Source organism: Pteropus vampyrus, unplaced genomic scaffold (genome assembly GCF_000151845.1).
Source record: "Pteropus vampyrus isolate Shadow unplaced genomic scaffold, Pvam_2.0 Scaffold28, whole genome shotgun sequence".
Lineage (NCBI taxonomy): Eukaryota > Metazoa > Chordata > Mammalia > Chiroptera > Pteropodidae > Pteropus > Pteropus vampyrus.
The window spans coordinates 2,245,160-2,264,110 of NW_011888809.1; the positions used below are offsets into that span (position 1 = coordinate 2,245,160).

The 18,951-nt window shown below is 35.6% G+C and overlaps 1 protein-coding gene across 1 annotated transcript in view; it reads left to right on the top strand.

Annotated features, from left to right (window-relative positions):
• The first annotated feature begins 1,624 nt into the window (after positions 1 to 1,624).
• Positions 1,625 to 18,951, top strand: part of ITSN2 (intersectin 2) — a 65,758-nt gene continuing 48,431 nt past the window's right edge. The window contains exons 1-4 of the mRNA XM_023528537.1: positions 1,625 to 1,688; positions 15,070 to 15,162; positions 17,672 to 17,735; positions 18,527 to 18,690. Coding sequence (XP_023384305.1) covers positions 1,658 to 1,688; positions 15,070 to 15,162; positions 17,672 to 17,735; positions 18,527 to 18,690 — 352 coding nt within the window. The 5' untranslated portion in view covers positions 1,625 to 1,657. The remainder of the gene's footprint in view (positions 1,689 to 15,069; positions 15,163 to 17,671; positions 17,736 to 18,526; positions 18,691 to 18,951) is intronic.

Below are 18,951 nucleotides of genomic sequence, written 5' to 3' on the forward strand. Positions count from 1 at the left end.
CCCTCTGGTAACTACCAGTCTGTTGTCCATGTCCATGAGTCTCTGTTTATTTGTCCTGTTCATTTGTTGCTTTTAGATTTATGTCCCACATATAAGTGATACTCTTGTGGTTTTCAACTTTCTCTGTCTGGCTTATTTCGCTTAGTGTGATTATCTCAAGGTCCATCCATGTTGTCACAAATGGCAGTATTTCATCTCTTCTTATGGCCGAGTAATATTCCATCGTATATATGTACCACCACTAAACATCCTATTCATAATTAAGTTCCCATTGCTCACTGCACAAAATTTAATAGATGATAGTTTGCTTTTGTAGAAAGAAAAGCTGCTGTTTCTTCTCTTGGCTGTTAAATTTCTCACTGTAAATTAATAAATTGGGGTTATGTATCTGTTTTTTGTCTGTGTGACTCACTTTTGGTGGTTATATTGATGCAGTCATATTTCTCCTTAGACACACTGAATTTGCTAAGATATGGTACTTTGTAAACACTAGACAGCTAATCAGCCAGCTCCTCTGGTGATACCATCCACCATGATGTGCAACTCTTTATGCCTTCTTTGTTCAAATGGCTTGTGCAGACATTTTCCCTTAGGCTTCTAAAAATATTAATATTTAAATGATTTGGGTAAATAGATGAACTACGGAGTGGTCTTTTAATATATTGGTGTTTTCATGCAATGTTATAATTCATGGTTTTAATTACTAGGCACATTACTATAAATTTGCTGGGCCTTCACTCTCCCTAACTGGTACTACCCTCGGGATTCAAGGAACAAACTTTGAATTCTGAATTTATTCATAGTAAAGTAATGAATTTAGGGTTCAGAATTATATTGTACTCTTCCCACCTGGACACCCAGAAAGCCATTGATCAGAAACCCACTGTGTATCAGGCAGTATACTGGATTATATTTAATACTTTTTAAAAAATGCTCCTACAAAGTATTTTTACAGATGAGGAATATGAGATTCAAAAAGGTTAAATATCTTCCATGGTTACAGCTAGGAAAATAGTGGAGTTGGGATTTAAACTCAGAGCTGTTAAACTTCCAAATTTCCTTCTATTCAAGTATAGAGCACTTGCCCAGCACAATTAATTATGTTAAAACAAATATACGTTTTAATAATTACTGTTAGACCATTTTTATAAACCTGTAGAACTTGATTAAATAGCTGTGCTACATTTATTTTGGATATATTTCTTGTTTGGGAATTTTTTTTAAAGAAAAATATTTTGGATTTTATTGTTATTGTACATTTGATTAATACAGTTAATATCTCTGAAATAAATTTTTGCCTAGTTATAACAACTTTCCTCTTTCGCAAACTAATTTCTCCCAAATTGGTTCAGTCACGTGTTTCTTTTTTCAGTTATTTGCTATTAAATATGTTACTGTTTCTCTTTTGCATAGTTCCGTTTTAAAGGCAGAACCATTACCCAACAAAATCTCCTACCCTTCCCCAGATGTAAATTCTGCCTGTTCAGCAGCAGCAGAAGCTCTGCATTGTTTTCTGTTGGAAGTGTGAGCTGAAGGGGACAGACATTCCCACTGCTTAGCCGGTGCACTAAGCTGTGATCTGCCCTTGTTGTATTATTAATGGCACAATGTTTTTATGTTGCAGATGGCTGAGAGCTAGCAAGGAAAATTCAGGACCATGATGGCTCAATTTCCCACAGCTATGAATGGTAAGCAGCTTTGTGCTTATAGCAAGATAAAGAGGTTGTGGAATTTTTTTGGTAGAGGTTATAAAATATTCTTTTAGGTATTTTTCCTCAAGCTTATAAATGCAAAACTTAGAATATTTGTGTTGAAAATGTTTGGGTAGTTTGCTTCCCAAATATTTTGCTTCTGTTAGGATATTATGCAGTAAATCTTGCAACTCAATATAAGTATATTCTGCAGTCTCATCTGGAATGTGTGCTTGCATTTGAGCAGTTAAGAATAACCTAAAGTTGTATTGTGTTTAATGTATAAAACTGGAGGACAAAAAGCAGGGTGCTATAAGGTGAAGAATAGTAAAGGTGTTTTTGACAGCACGAGATGATTATGATTAAGCCAATAAAGATTCATTTAGTAATATACATAAAAAATGTTTGTTTTCCTTTTATAAAGGATTATGTATGTCAACACACAATTGTTTAATAGGAAGCATTTTAAAAGAAAGTGTTTAAAGTAATTTCAGTAATAAAGTTTTTAAAACTTTTTTTCTGATTGTAGTTTTAATTCATTTCTCAAGTACAAGTTAACCACCCTTAATACTTAGTTACTGCATGTCATTTAGAATTAATTGAGAAAATGCATTATATTTTTAAGTCACTAAAAAAACTAGATGCCGAGTTCTTAATTTCGAGGCAAATTTCATTAACTAATTATAAAGGTAAGTAAATAGAGTGTCCAGTCAATGATTCTTTAACATTTAAATTGAAAACAGTAATATTAAAGAACATTAGGGGAAAAAAGAGGGAAGCATCGCCAATGTTTCTACCACTTTCACAAAGCAATTCTGTTTTAATGTTACCATCTAGCAGCTGATTAATTATATCTTGTTTTAAATATGTTCTCAGTCATAAGGCCAATCACTACATTGAAAATAAATGTTGAAAATATATGTTGTCTAAAGTTTTAAGACTCAGGATTAACTTTGTAAGATTTAGAAAAGTTGCAGCAATGACTTGCATAAAAAAAAATCTAATATGTGATAGGATTCTGTCATTTAAAGATGGACTTGAGATAAGTTTTTGTTTGTTTTTTTTTGTTTTGTTTTTCATTTTTCACCTTTTCAGAACTCTTATTTATGGAATAATGGGATCATTGCTCCTATTGTAGAAATGGTGTGGGATTATAAAGATTGTTTGATGCTATGGACATTTTTCTTAATTAAATAATTTTTTCCACAATAAGTGATAAACATAAGTCTAGAATCAGGATAGTAATTACAGTAGTAATGTGCTCTACCCAAATTTGAGTATTTTTGTGCCCCATACAAAGGAGTTTGCATTAAGTGCATAGTTTAGTTATAAACTTCAACCAACGTGTTAAGCAGGTTTATAAACAAAATGAACAAAAGAAAGGTGTACAGTAGATCCTCAAATAATGTCTTTTCATTCAGCATTACAGCCTTGATGAGAAAAAAAATTGATTCCTGTCTTGGGCCACTGTGTGGAGTTTTCATGTTCTTCTCATGTCTGCGTGGGTTTCCTCTAGGCATTCCGGTTTCTTCCCATATCCCAGAGATGTATGCATAAGGTGAATTGGTGTGTCTGAATTGTCCCACTGTGTATGTGAGTGGCCGCTGTGATGGGAGGGTGTCTTGTTCAGAGTGGATCCCACCTTGTGCCCTGGGCTGCCAAATGGGCTCCAGCCACTTGCGAGCCTGAACTGGAATAAGGGGTTGGAAAAGAATTCTCTTACTTGTTTTTATTCATATTTCTTAAATGTATGTATGCTCACATTTATTTATTTCAATATTTAATATTAGAAGCGTTTTGCATCTTTATTTAGAAGTTTGGTGATGCTTTTGTGACCAGAAATATGGCAGAGGAGTTTAACTCTTGTTTATATTAATTAGCCTATGGTAACACAAGTTTCGTTACACAGTTTCACTTAAAGTCAATTTCCAAGAACCTATGGATTTGTTCATTGAGAACTTAGAGTACGTGCCCAGTCTTCAGTTTGTTTCTTCCATTTCCTAAACATTTATGTGTCACTTTGTAGCTCATTGCATTATATATAAAAGACTAAAATTCAGACAAATGAAATGTTCAATAACCAAAAAACAATTACTCGAATAATTGTCCAAAATGCTGAACAGTTAATTTAGGAGTAGTATATAGGAATAGAGGTGGAGGTAGAAATTTTTTTAGAACTACTGAAGAATTGATAGATAGCAAATGTAGACTGCGGTAACCTACTACGTAGTTTATAAAATAACTAAAGATTGAGATAATCTTGTATATATCTAATTTAAGCTCAATTCAGGGTTTAAGACTTCATTGAAAGAAACATCCATGTATAGTACAGAACCTTCAAAAGCAGTGCTTACTCCTCTGTTAAATCCTCAGTTATAGATTATGTTAACTTTTTAAATATCCAGTACTATTGGAATTTATCTCTAAGTGCTGGAGACCAAGCTGTTTGTCCAAATGCTTCTGACATGTTCCTCAAATTTTGCCATGTCTATTTCATCATCCCAAGACTAACTATACACTTTTTAGACTTCTTTGGTTCCTACAGAGCTGCAGTGTCTAGTATTGTAGCCACTAACTACATGTGGCTATTTCAATTTCAACTTAAATCAATAAAAATTAAATTAAAAATTCAGTTCTTCAGTCACACACACATTTCAAGTGCTCAAAGCCACACGTGGCTAGCGGCTATTGTATTGGACAATGCAGATACAGAACTTTACATCTTTCAAAAAGTTCTTGGGACAGATATTTTTTTCTTAGTCTCTTTGATGCTTCATTTCCCATCTCCTTAACAGAACCAAAAAAGATCAGTGCATCATATTTTTACCACTTGTGACTCCACTTCTGGTGTCTTATGCACCAGTAGAATCATCCTTGCCAAAGCCTTTTTTAATTATTGCAGGTTTGCTTTCTGCTTTTTAAAAATTTTATAAAATTACAAATATATAGAGTATGGTATATGAGCCATCAGGTGATAGGCAACATGCTACTTCAGATACATGTTGCTAGGAGTTGATATTGTGTAATGTAGCTTGTCTCAGCCTCACAATTGTGGAAGTTCTGAAGACTGATTAAATGAGCGAGACGTTCTGAAGCCCACAGCAGCGGCTGTATCCAGAATGTGGAAAGGGGAAGGAGGAGGGAGGGAACAGGAACAGCTACTAGTGTTAGGAGGAGAAAAAGCCATTTCATTTTTAGAGCTTTATTACCTTTTTAGAATTTTAGAGCTGATTACACTTTTCAACTGTGTAATTAATAAATTTTTGTTAAACATTAGACCTGTAGAATCAGATGTAGTGCTGTGTTTATAACAACTCAAACATTTATATTCAAGTTCCCACATTGAGGTTTTAGTTCTGTCCAGAACATTATTCCAATTGTGTTTTAGAGATTTAAGTTAGTACTGGTTCAACACATAGTATTTGACTCATATATTATTTGACTATTATTTTGAACAGGAAAATATATTAATGAAGACTATATCTGATATCATTTAATTTTTATAGCATACGACTAGGATATAACATATCTGAATCATTTACATTCATAACTATGTATTAGAATACTGCTGTGCTGCTACCCAGCTGTGTGGCTTACCCTTGTGGAACTCATTTCTTTATGTGCATATGTGCGTGTGTGAGTATACTAGACGTATGTATACATGTACGTATGTATATATGTCTATATGTGGAAAACAGGGATGGCGCTACTTACTGAAGGGGTCTAGCATATAGTGGATGTTCTGTAAATGTGTATTTTTCCTTCTGCATAGACCATAGAACATGTTTGACAGATCCAGTCGGCGAGGAGATGAGAATAAGCAACAGAAATCTCTATGAAACGACCACATTTTCAATTTAGTGATGAGTTGGAGGAAGTGGATAGAATTTTAATACATTTCTAAAGTGATCAGACAATGTAAAAAGTTGTTAGCTTTTTAAGGAAATATCGAACATCAACCCCCAAAACTTATGTTCTCCTGCCTTTGTATTAGGCTTACAAGTAAATATAGACTATGATTGGGAGATGTTTTACTTGAAGTTCAAAATAATAAACTTATCTCTTTGAAAGGTTCTGTTAGTATATATTCTGAATAAGAAAGCCAGAATTAGATCAATTATTTTAAAATTGGCTTTGAATTACATATATTTCACAGTTTTCTTATTTCAATGTAATTTTTCCTTTAAATTCCTAGTGACTTAATGCCTTGTGTTTTAATATGGTGATTTTTTTAAGTGTCCAGGTTTGAAAAATATTTGAAGACTACTTAAAAATTATTCCTTGTCATGATGCTTTAGAACATTTTAGTTCTGTAAGTGACATTAATCATAATATTTAATCATAATTGTTATGTGTGAGTCTCTTGGCTAGTGGAGCCCTTTAAATATTAGAAAATCTGTGTGATTCTTTAAGAGGTTCATTGTATTCATTCTCGCACACATTGGTGCCCTGTGTTTGTTGATGAATGTATATGAAGGTGTCTAGGTCGCTGGTTGGAGATATGAGGAACTAAGCAGTAAACATTATCAGATAGGTTGAGCTAGCCACTATGAGGACAGGTAACCAAGGAAAAGTGAGGAGATACAAGATATAAGAAAGAGTTAAAATGTGATAAGAGTTGAGCAGGTCCTTCTGATGCAGCAGAATTCTTTGTAGTCTTAGAATAGCAATCTCTCACCGCCTGGGGATACACAGTGATGTGTGCTAGAGCAGCTCAAGCCTTCCTAACCAGACTGTCCAGGCTTAAAATAGCCTTGGTTTCTGACTAAAAAACCTGACTTTCAGTATTCTCTGGCAAGAGTACCTTTATCAGAAGGAAAGAGCCTGCGAAGGATTTTAATGCTCTTTTCTTAATTATATTGTTCCTCTGGATTGGATTGAGGAAGAAAACTAATTTGAGCACCCTCTGTGTGGCAGGCATGTGTTAGATGCTTTATATTTTTATTTTTAAGTTGTGTTAAAAGGTATAATTCACCCTTTTTAAGTATGCAGTTCGATGACTTTTGACAAATGTATACAGTCATGTAAATCAGAATATGGAACATTTCCATCACCTAAGAAGTTTCCTTGTGCCCTTTTACCCCACCCTTAGCAACTGGCAACTACTGCTCAGACTTCCATACCTATAGTTTTGCCTTTTCCAGAATGTCATACAAATGATGTACACAATAGGTAGCCTTTTGTGTCTTTGGGGCTTCTTTCACTTAACAAAATACTTTTGTGATTCATCCATGTTGCTGCACATATCCTTCTCTTTTATCGCTGAGTAGTATTCCAGTATATAAATATGTGCCACAATTTGTTTATCCATTCATCTGCAGAAGACATTAGGGTTATTTCCAGGTTTGGAACTTTCCAGACATAATGTCTAAACTGCTGTAACCATCAGAAGACTCATTTTATCTGGAAATAGATCTTCATTTCTCTTGGGTAAAGATCCAAGAGTTTATTGCTGGGTTGTATGGTAAATGTATGTTTAACTTCATAAGAAGTTACCAGAGTGTTTTCCAGATTTTCTCATTTTGCTTTCCTATCAGCAATGCATGAGAATTTCAGTTGCTCATCATCTTTGCCTGCAGCTTTTTAAAAATTTCAGAATTCTGATAGGCATATAGTGATCTTATTGTGGTTTCAGCATGCATTCCCTGATGATCAATGATATTGAACATCTTGTCACATAGTTATTTACCATCCATATATCTTCGATGTGTCTTTTCAAATCTTGCCCATTTGGGGGCGGGGCGGACTGTCTTCTTATTGAATTGAATAGTTATTTATATCTGTTGGACGTATGTCCTTTATTAAATATGTTTTGCAGATATTTTCTCTCATTCAGTAGCTTGTCTTTTCATTTTCTTAACAGTGTCTTTAAGAGAGCAGAAGTTTTAGATTTCAATGAAGTCCAATTTATCAAGAAATTTGAATGGTTTGTACTGATTATGTCCTAAACAGTCATTGGCTAATCCAAAGTTAAAGATCATCTTTGCTTTGCTTCAAGACATTTCTCAGTTTAGTTCTTATATTTAGTTCTATGATACATTCAGAGTTAATTTTTGTGTATGGTACAAGATTGAGTTCTTTTTTTTTCCATATGTATGTCCAGTTCTTTCAGCAGTATTTGTTGAAAAGACCATTCTTTCCACACGGAATTATCTTGACATCTTTGTTAAAATCAACTGACAGTGTATTTGTGGGTCTGTTTTTCTTTTTAATTATTGTCAAAGCATATAGTTTAAGATTCTTAATTAAGCCTGCATGGGTCTAATCCTGCCTTTAACATTTATCAACTTTGTAACCTTGGGCAAATTATTAATTTCTCTATGTCTCTGTTTCCTCCTCTGAAGAAAAGTGATAGTAATAATAGTTACTTCATAGAATTCTTGTGAGACTTAGAAACAGAATGGAAATAATGTATGTAAAGCTCTCAGAAAAGTACCTGACACATGCTAAGCTTTTTAAATGTTATCTATTATAATTTTGCCAATCTAATAGGTGAAAAATGATATTTAGTGTTATTTTAGTGTAGCTATATTACTAATTACACGTAATCTTTATAGCAACCCTGTGAAGTTAGATAAAATCTTCCTAGTTTATAGAGATAGCAACTGAGGTATGAGGATGTGAGCATCTTATCCATATACAGTAGGAGACAGTGTAGCACAGAGAATTTAGGCTACCTGGGTTCTGTTCTAATCTCAACTCTGCCACTTATTAGTTGTGTGACCTTGAACAAGTTGCTCTACCACCATGGGTTTTGTTTCCTCACCTATAAAATGGGGATAATAATAGTACCTAATTCATAAAGTAGTGGTAAGAATCAGTGAGTTATTGCATATAAAGTCCCTGAGATAGTCAGGGCTCAGTAAAGGTGCATTGCTTTCATCTTTGTCATCTTTGTTGTTGTCATCATTTTTTATCATTATCATCATTTTTCCAAAGTCACATAGTAGTAAATCACTCTTTAGCCACACTACTTACCTTTCTAGTCCCAGGAATCATGACAGGTTTACTTATTTTATAATAAACTGATAAACCAAGTGAATTTTTTACTATGTGTGTGGTATTTATTTAGAAAGCATGTAGATTTATCCATTTTAGGTCCTCAGTTCTTCATTACATCTCTTTCTTTATTTTTAACTTTAATCTTAAAATTTGTCTTTAGTAGAGGATGTTTATAGATTTTTTTAAAAATCCAGTCATTTAGGGCTAAGAAATATTTGTAAAATTGATCCATCTTAGTGTTTCAAATTATGGTAGACACCTACATTTCAACAATATACACTCCTGGAAATAACTTTGCAAGGCAGATTTTTGTATAATATGGGCAGCAAATATGTATGAGTTTATATACCTAATCGTATTTGGTTTTTTGCTAGTAGAAGGTGAGTCAACCTGAAAAGGTAGTCAGAAGCGAATTATAGATGGTTATAAGCTATGTTGAATGTATAGGGCTCTAAAGCCCTCCTCAGGGGCCTGGTGTAACCATATGTGAAGGATGGACAACAAAAAGATTTGTAAGTAACTTTTGTGTTGCCCCAAGTCCTGACCTTGCCTCTCTTCTTGTTCTCTTCTCCCTCTTTTATTCATTCAGACATTATCCCTCACTCACTTTTAAATGTTCGCTCTGTGCTGGGTATTCTTCTGGTTCTGGAGATAGAAAAATAAATAAACAAAGCTCTTGTTCTCCAAGGGCTTGTAGTTTGGTAGAACAGATGGACAGAAACAGTTACAGTACCATTCTAAGTGCTCTGAGAACCATGGAGAGTCTCTTGAGAATCTAGAGGAGGAAGCAATTAATTTGACCTGCAGGTATCAGCGACCTCCTAGAGGAAGTGACATCTGCCCTGGACCTTGACAGATAAAGTTTGAAATGGAAGGAGGGTGATATGAATGGCAGTCCAAGTACAGGGAACACACGTCCTGGGATGCAAAAAAGGATGTTACATATGTGGGATTTGTATACAGGGATTTACATTTCTGTTGGAGGGATATATTACCAGCATTCCTTTCATCCAAAGTTTCAGTTTTGTATTGTTTTTTCTCTTGTTAAATATTAAATAAGTTCATAGTAATGTCACAGTTAACGTTTTTTACCTATTTATTACATAATCAGAGTTCAGAATTTATTTTTAAGGTAGGTTATTCCAAGGGAAAATTTGGTTGCTTTGACATATAAAAGAGATTCATATTTTTATATTCAAATATCAATTTAGATATATCTCTTTTATATTTTACTTATTTTTAAAAGACAAAGAGTAACACTTTTAAACTAAAGTAAATATCAAAGTAATCAGAGAGGTAATGTGATATAGTAATTTAAGAGCATGAATTTTGGAGTTATATTTTAAAGTATAAGAAAATTCTAGCTACAAATTATATTAGCTGTATGGTATTAGGCAAGTAATACCATACCTCCCTATGCTTCAATATTTTCATCTGTAATATACAAAAAACCTAATCCATAGAGGAGTTCTCAAAATTAAATATAATGTTAATATACTTAGCATGGTTGCTACGTATATTTACTGAAGTAATACTCAGTAAATAGTAGTTGATACTTCTGCTAAGTACTCCTATTATTCTGCTAATGTTAGATTTTAAAAATAAGTGATGGAGAAGGTTGCTTTTCTGAGATAACCGGTCAAGAGTTGAGAGAGTAGTAGGGTAAATGAGGTTCAAAAAAAAGATCTGTGTATCTGAGAAAGTGAGTAAGGTGAGATTAATTCATCTTCTAACAAGATAGAGTTGAGGGATATATGTATCATCCTTAGGAAAAAGAGAATTTTACAAGATACTGGACCACATAATTCACTTTGACAGCACTGTGGGCTAGCTGTCCAGAGTTGGCTATGTGGGTAAAGGTGGAGCAGATTGTTCTGCAGAGGGGTAGAAAGAAGAGGCAGTGTGCAACCCTGGTTTGTATAGGACTGTGGTTCTCAACCCTAGCTGTACAAAGGAGTCACCTAGAGAGCTTTTTAAAAATTATGACATTTGTGCCTCATCCCCCAGAGATTCTGATTTAACTGGTCTGCTGGAATAGCTTTTTTTCCTCTAAAGCTCCCCAGGTGATTCAGCCAGGGTGAAAACTGCTGGTATAAGACACTGGCTAGTCAAATATTGACTGTGACATGCTTCATACTTTTGAAAACACCTTTACATACATTATTCTTACAGCTCCTAAGTAAGGAAATAAAGGGTGAGGAGGGTTAAAGACCTACCTAAGTCCCAAAACTGGTTAGCACACAGACTGGAGCAGAACCTCTGCTCTGTGCTCGCATGCACCGCTGCTGCTATTAACTATGAAAGGAAACGGCAAAGGGGTATTTGGAGGTAGTAGGAACTTGAGAGACTGGATCTCATTTTCAGAGCAATGGAAAGGATCGTAAAATCATTGTTTACTTGTTGTTCATGGGTTGAGAGAACCTCAAACATTTTCAGGTTTAATAAGCCATTCTCTGTTTTTAACACCTCTCCTAACAGTGCTTTCTGAGGCAGTTGATTCCCTCTTCATACAGCCCTACCTTTCTTGAACACAGTGGTCCTAATTTCTGTAGGGATATCAAATAACCACTTCATGTTCTATATAACGACTTTTAAAAATTCTTAGATATTTTCTCCCAGTTGGTAGCTTGTCTTAAAAAAAAAAAAAATTTCTTTTTTTTTCCTGGACCTACTTTGTTGTTTCTCTTGTGATGTGTACTCAAAACAGTACTAAGTCTTGTTTCAAGATAGTGATTTAAATTCATATTTTTTTCTTTTCCTTCTCTGGATCCCATTTTAATTGTCAAAGAAAATGTTTTGATTTTCATCTGAGATAGCTTTAGGAGATAGAGAAGGCACCATCAGTATACTAGAAACTTTGAAACAGTTTCCAGAAATTACGGAGCAGAGTAGATTGGATTCAGAATAAGCATAGGAGGTTTGTGTCTGGTGAGAAAACAGATTGAGGTTTTTAGAAGAGCTCTGATAAAGGGGCTGAGTCCCGAGTGAACATGGAACTGATGGCAAGTTGAAGGGCATCCATGACTCCACCAATGCAGCTGGAGCAGCTTTCCTCAGAATTCAATCTCAGACTTGATGGATGCAAACAATGTTCTGAGTAAAGTGGAGGATTTTACAGAAGTGTAAAATTTGTAAAATGTAAAATGATGTTACAGAAATCAGTTTAAATTCTAGTGAATACCAAAAAACAAGTGAGGGCTAGCATGTCAGTCTGGAATAACTAGGGGACACAGACAAAGAGGAATTTATACTTTCTCTCAAGCTGTTTCCTGTGGACATCAACTGCGTGCTCACTGGAAAGACTGGGGGCTATGCAGGAGAACAGGAAGAGACCCCACCTCCGTGTTGCAGACAGCTGTAGGAGGACAGGCACAAAATAGCATGCATTTCTTTGAATCCATTTTTCCTGTTAAGCAAAAGCCTTAAGCCACTGGGGGTCACTGGGAAGGGAGTCAGCAAAGACATACTGTTGGGGTAAGCGTAGAAGAAAAACCTCTACTACAGAGGGAAGGGAAGGAAACCTTCTTAGGCCTAAGATTCTATACTAATGCCAAGCATAAATATTGCTCCTACTACTGCTAGGGCAGAAGTAGGACAGTCCTTCCCAAGGCCAACTACAGACACAAGAAGGATTTTGGATGCCACAGGGTGGAGGGGCAGGAACACAGAGAAATCCGCACCCCTGGGGCCCAGGTGCACAAGGCCTGCCCAAGGCTGAGTGTGGATCAGGATCAAACAGTAGTCAGGGCATCTGGTGGGTGCTGGTGCTTGGGGGCGGTGGGGGGTGGGGGGTGGAGGCGTGGCAGACTCAGTAGTCAGTTAAATTTCAGGTACTTCTAGCAGTTTAGGAGAACTGCAGCAGTGCCTTTTTCCTTGGGGAAGAAGGCTCCAGGAAGCAGTTCTGAAAAAGAAAATGTTGTTTTAATGCCTCTCTCACTCTTTTACCTCTCGGGTGTCTAAGGTGTTCTCTCCTCAGATGCCTGGTTGTTGCTTTCCACCACCACAAAATCTAGGTGTCTCATTTGGCTATAACGTCACTGTGATCCAGAAGGGTTAGACGCAAGAAGGACAAGGACATTTTTCTATACATAAGCAGCATTAACTTTTAATCCTCTAGGTCCCTTTTTATCTGAGCTTCCTGGAGCTGGAGGATGTACCAACCAGGCCTACCTGCAGTTGCTGTTCAAAGAAAGAAAGATTTGTCCTGTTCAGCAATGGTCAGGGTAGAATCCTGAATTTTCATAATAGGTCTGTATATCCCCTATTACCCGCCACTCTTTTAGCCCTCATCATTAGCCAGGAAACAGCTAAGAAGTGATGATGATCCCTTTCTGGGGACAGCTCATTCAGTGGCTAAACTGTCTCACTGTAAGGAGTATGGACCAGGAAGAGGTGATGGAAGTAGAGTCTGACATCAGTGCATTGTTGAGCAGCTTTTGTGGTAAATGATACATCAAAGTCATATTGCAAATGGTCCAGAAAGCTGAAACCGTGACACAAATTAGTTTCAAGGGCCACAATAGGTGGACATCACGGTTGATTGGTAACCTGAAAAAGTATCAATAGTTTGAGGCGCCAGCAGTAGCCAGAGTGAGGGGTCAAAGGTACTATGTAGTCAATCTGCCAAGAGCCAAAGGGGGTGATGCCCTGTGCGGTGAGACCTCTGCAGCTTTCCCCCCGCACACACACCCATGCACACCCACACCCATGCACACCCACACCCAAACAGGAATCACAGGTCCAGCATGCAGTTGTGTCTTCTGCATCACAAACATGGAGTGGGACTTAATCAGCAACTTGATTTCAGTCTAAATCAGAGAATAGGCCCTTACCATGAGTGGCTACATTAGTGACCTAGACCATTCAATTAACAATTAAAATTTGTTTTTGGTTTGCAGCCCTAAAGAGGGTGTCTTTAATCTGTCAGTTGTCATTTTCCAAGTGGCAGACTAAACAGCTGGGCCATTGGCAGCAGCCCCAAAATCCATTCTGCCTACTGAACAGATTGACCATGTCTCCTTTCAGTTCTGCATAGCTCTGAGGCTGAACAGGCATGGCAGCCTAATGGACTCCGTGAGCATCAGCTTCCCTGAACCATTACTGAACCAGGCCCAGGGATTTCAGGGAGCCTCACTAATTCAGTAGTTTTGCTTCAGACAGTGGAGTAGAAATAAAGTTTCTCCTTGGAAAGCTAGCTGCCATGCCACTCTTTAGTGTAAAGCCAGGATACCTTTGGATCCAGGCTATCTGTGTTCTTGAATATACCATTTCTATTTGACAAGCAAGGCTTTTAGGGTCCTTCTCACTTGGTTAATTGTGAAATTCCAGTTGGCCTACTCCAGAAATGGGACTATCAGGCTGAAGAATCATTAGCTGTCCATGGGTCAAACATTTAAACTGCAAGTGGCATCTCCAGGTGGAGGCCGCTTCCCTTTGCCAAAGACTCCAATTGGCAGAATCCTCAGTCACAAAGATTTGTGTCGTCGCCAGTACCCAGAGTCCAATTTTGTTGAGGTTTACCAGCTAATTTTGTTGGGATTTACTAGTCTGGCTGGTGGAGGTTTTTAGTTTAGCTAGTAGTAGTATACCAGTGTTAATTTGTTTTGACAAATGTACTATGTTTATGTAAACTGTTAACGGAGTGGGTATATAAGAACTCCCTACGATCTTTTGCAACTTTTTGTGTAGTTCTAAAATTAGTCCAAATTAAGAAGGTTATTTTAAAAAGTACTAGATAGCTCTCCATAACTTCCAAAGCGAAGGTCAGACTGTTGAGGACCCTTTATAATTAATCTCTCCTACCTGTTTCTTACCATCTTGTCACACTCACCTGGTGCTTTAGCTGTTAGTCTACTTAGTGTACTTCCTTGACTTCTCATGCTATGCCTTTTTTATGTGAAATCCCCTTATCCCATCTCTTCACGTGACAATTTAAGCCAAGCTTCAGGGCTCTGCCTCAGTCTTACCTTTCCTAGTATCTCATCCTTGTTGCTTCTTACTCAGTGTTAGCACAGCTTTGTGTATATTTCTGCTTAGGGTGCTTCCTAGTTTAACACTGTAAATGCTGGTAGTTGTTTTCTAGAGTAAGAGTTCCTCAAAGATGGGAATAATATTTTATTCATTTTTTTAATTACCAGTATTTATCTTGTTGCCCATTTCTAGCAAGTGGTATACAGTAATTGTTCAATAGATGTTAATTGGATGAATGAAAAGCCTTAGGCTTTATATGGTTATGATAGAGCTTCACTGTTTGTGTCACTCAGGTATTAAAAAATGTCATTAAACGGACTCTTGTGATTCATATTTACATTTTATAATTGTATATTTTAAGCGTTCTCATATATAGAGTATAATTTGTCTTCCATTTATGTTTTAGGAGGGCCAAATATGTGGGCTATTACCTCTGAAGAACGGACTAAGCATGACAAGCAGTTTGATAACCTCAAACCATCAGGAGGTTACATAACAGGTTTGTGTTTATATTTTATTTATGAATTATGCTCCTTTCCATGTAATATCTTAAAATTAGTTTTAATTCAACTGCCGTCAAATTTGTATCATTGATAAAATTCATATCAAGATGAAATATTGCCATTTGCAACAACATGACTGGACCTTGAGACAAGAAGCATATGATACCATTCATATGTGGATATAAAACAAAAAGCAGCAATGAACAAACAGAAGAAACAAAAAAACTCATGCATACAGGCAACAGATTGGCGGTTACCAAAGGGGAACAGGGGTTGGGGGATAGATGAAGAGGGTAAAGGGGATCGATATATGGTAATGGAAGGAGACTAGGCTCTAGGTGGTGAGCATACAATAGATATACAGATGTCGTATTATACAGTTGTACACCTGAAATTTATATAATTTATTAACCAATGTTACCCCAATGCATTTAATAAAGAAATAAATGATAAAATTCATATCAATCAGAATTCTAGAATTTTTAAAACATGGCTTTCATATTTTACCTGGAACCATCTTAATTTGTTGTTTTGGATTTGGCATATGGACTGTCTTTTCCTGATCCTAAATGATAGTCAAGAAATTCAGTTTAATTGTCCAGTTTCACTTTTAACATTATATCTAGAAAAATTTCAGGTAATTGAGACTCTTCCCCAAGCAAATTTATTAATGTGCTCTTAATATGTTGTGCCCGTTACTCATGCAAAGTTCAATTTTACCAGAATGTAATAGAAATATGTTAGATCCATTTCATTTAAAATTTTTAGAATTTTTTTTCTCTGGAATCTGTCTTCGTAGTACTTAGCTCTCTGTATTTGAGAGGCCACACCAAGCATTGATAGTTGATGCTAGTCCTTGTTTTTCAAAAAGGCCTCCAGAAACAAAGGGGGATTAATTTAGGTTTGTCTTTCAACTTTTTTTTCTATAAATGAAACTTTTTCTTCCTATACCAAAGCATCTTAGTGTTTTATTTATTTTTATTTGATTTATTTATTTAAAAAAAAATTTTTTTTTTGGAGAAAAAGTAAGATTTATTGAAAGTACATTTTAGAAGGAGACCACCTCTAAGTAAGGCTGTAGCCCTATGAAATTTAGGAGATAAGGAGATAAGATAGTATACCCCCAAAGGGAGGGGCGGGTTTCTGGCCAGGAACGCTGTAGCAGTGTTTTATTTAAATAATTAAATATAATGGCTAATGTTTACCAGATCTGTACTGTTTTGGATACTCTGCTAAATGCATTATTTTATTTAACCTTCACAGCAACCCTATAATTAGACTATAGCTACTGTTATAGTCTATATTTATTTACAGATGGTGAAACTGAAATTTAAACATGTTCTGTAACTTGCCTAAGATCACAAAGAGGGTTAGTGTTGATAGGACCTTTGAAACTTTTTTCTTTTTAATTTATGGTGACATTGATTAACAAAATCCAATGTTTCAAGTGTACAGTTCAACAATAAGTCATATGTATATATATTGCATTGTGTGTTCACTGCCCATAGTTAGATTTCTTTCTGTCACCATGTATTTGACTCGTTTTACCCTAACTCCTCACTCCCCATTTGAAACCTTTAAGGCTGGCTTTGGGATCCATCCTCTTAACCACTGTAGTTTAATGTTATTTGCACTTCTGTAATTATAACTACCTTACCTGATGTCAAGGTTGGGATTTGATTATCCCATTTAACAGGTTAATAACCTAGTCTGTTACTGGCTCATGGATGCCAGCAGAAGACCTGAGATTCGTACGTCAGAGATAGAGGACTTTATTACTAACAACACAGCTAGCAGCATGAGCATTGGCATGTTTTTGTCAGCCTCTCTTGTCCCCTAAGTCATGCAGGGACCCTGCAGAGATCCTAGAAAGATGCTACACATGCAGTGGTTGTGTTATAGGAGAGGAACACTGAGCTTGAGGGAACCCACCATTTTTTAGCAAATAGTAAGCAGACTTATTCTTTGTCCCAGAGGAAAACACTACCCAGTCCCTCAAGGTAGCCCACTGCAAACCCAGTTCTGAAAAATGACCCAGGTAGAGAGCAGTTAGGATCTTGCGTTCTTGGCATACACAGCCGAATATATAGGATTGTGAGAGGCTCATGGAGGGCTTTCTCTTCCAACACCTGGTATTTTTTATTTAGAACTCTTCTAGGGGAACAGTGTTTTCAACTATAAATTTTATTAAATAGGAATATTATCAAATATGACCTTAAATTATTGTGGAAAAACTAAGATGAATAATATAATCTTTTATCACTGATTAATGTGTATAACCAGTTGTGACTTTTTTTTTGTTTTAGAACATCTAAGTCTTATTAAAGTATTGTAAATAATTTTTATGTGTATTTCTGTTTAAATTTTTTGATTGGAATTAAAATAATAAATCAATAACATTATTGCGCATTATTATTATTATTATTATTATTATTATTATTCAGAAGCGTTGGAGTAATTCTATTTACTAATATGCTGCTTGATTTTTGTTTTTATTGCCTTCAGGTGATCAAGCACGTACATTTTTCTTACAGTCAGGCCTGCCAGCTCCTGTTTTAGCTGAAATATGGTAAAATGTGTTCTTTTGTAGATGAACTTAAATTTCTGATAGTCTGGTTTTGTTTTGTTTTGTTTTTAATACAGTTTAACATAAAGTTGTTCTTACTTATTGTCTGTTATTATTAAGAATATTTCTTCAGTTTTTTAGAAAATAAATTTTATTGAATAAATGACTGCAAATCAATTGAGGTTTTGTTGTGTAGGACAAATTTCTAATTTCCTTAGAATTTCTAAGGAAAGAGATGTACACATTTTCATCAGAAAACACTTCTTTACAAATTGGCAGTCTCAAATCTTTTTTCTGTTATTTTGTAGTTTCATTTATTTCATCATCTATAAACCCAAATTATTCTTTCCCCTGCCCTTACCATAAAGAAATTGTTCTTTAAAATATCTAGGGTTTTGTTTTTTAAGGTATTTGCAGTAAATTCCAACCCCTACCCCATTTTTCTTTCCACTTGGAATATTCCCATGGTTGGCAAAGTGCCAGGCACATAGCAAGCATTTAATAAATATTTGAACAAATGAATAATCATTTGGCATGATTATACTCTTGAATAATTTTCTGTTTACACTGGTATAATTCATCCCAGAGATCTCTAGATTCTAAATAAACTTAGAGTTTTAGTAGATGCTCTCTCTGGTCAGTATTCTTAATGTACAAGTTTTAGCTTTTTGAGATACACACACAATTAATTGATGATCTGTGTGTGAATGCTATGTCATTGTTTTTATTTTATCATCATCCTCAAATATAATGTTGACCCTACATATAATCTACCCACCTCATTGCCTTTTTAGGGCTTTATCAGACCTGAACAAGGATGGAAAGATGGATCAGCAAGAGTTCTCCATAGCTATGAAACTCATCAAACTAAAGCTGCAAGGCCAACAGTTGCCCATGGTTCTCCCTCCTATTATGAAACAACCTCCTATGTTCTCTCCGTTAATATCTGCTCGTTTTGGTATATATTTATTAATTTAATTATCTGCATTTGATAGTTAAACTTGATTCCTAGGCATAGCATTTGGGAATTAGAAAAAGATTTGTCAGCATAAAATGACAATTCCCAGACTCTGAGTTAATTTTCCTATCTGAGATAAGAAATATTAAATTTGCTGTTATAGCTAGGGCGTCCATGTGTCCCAGTTTTCCAGGAACAGCTCTCATTTATGTCTGTTGTCCTGACATCTAGACTAGTTAGTGTTCCCTTATATAATTCCCA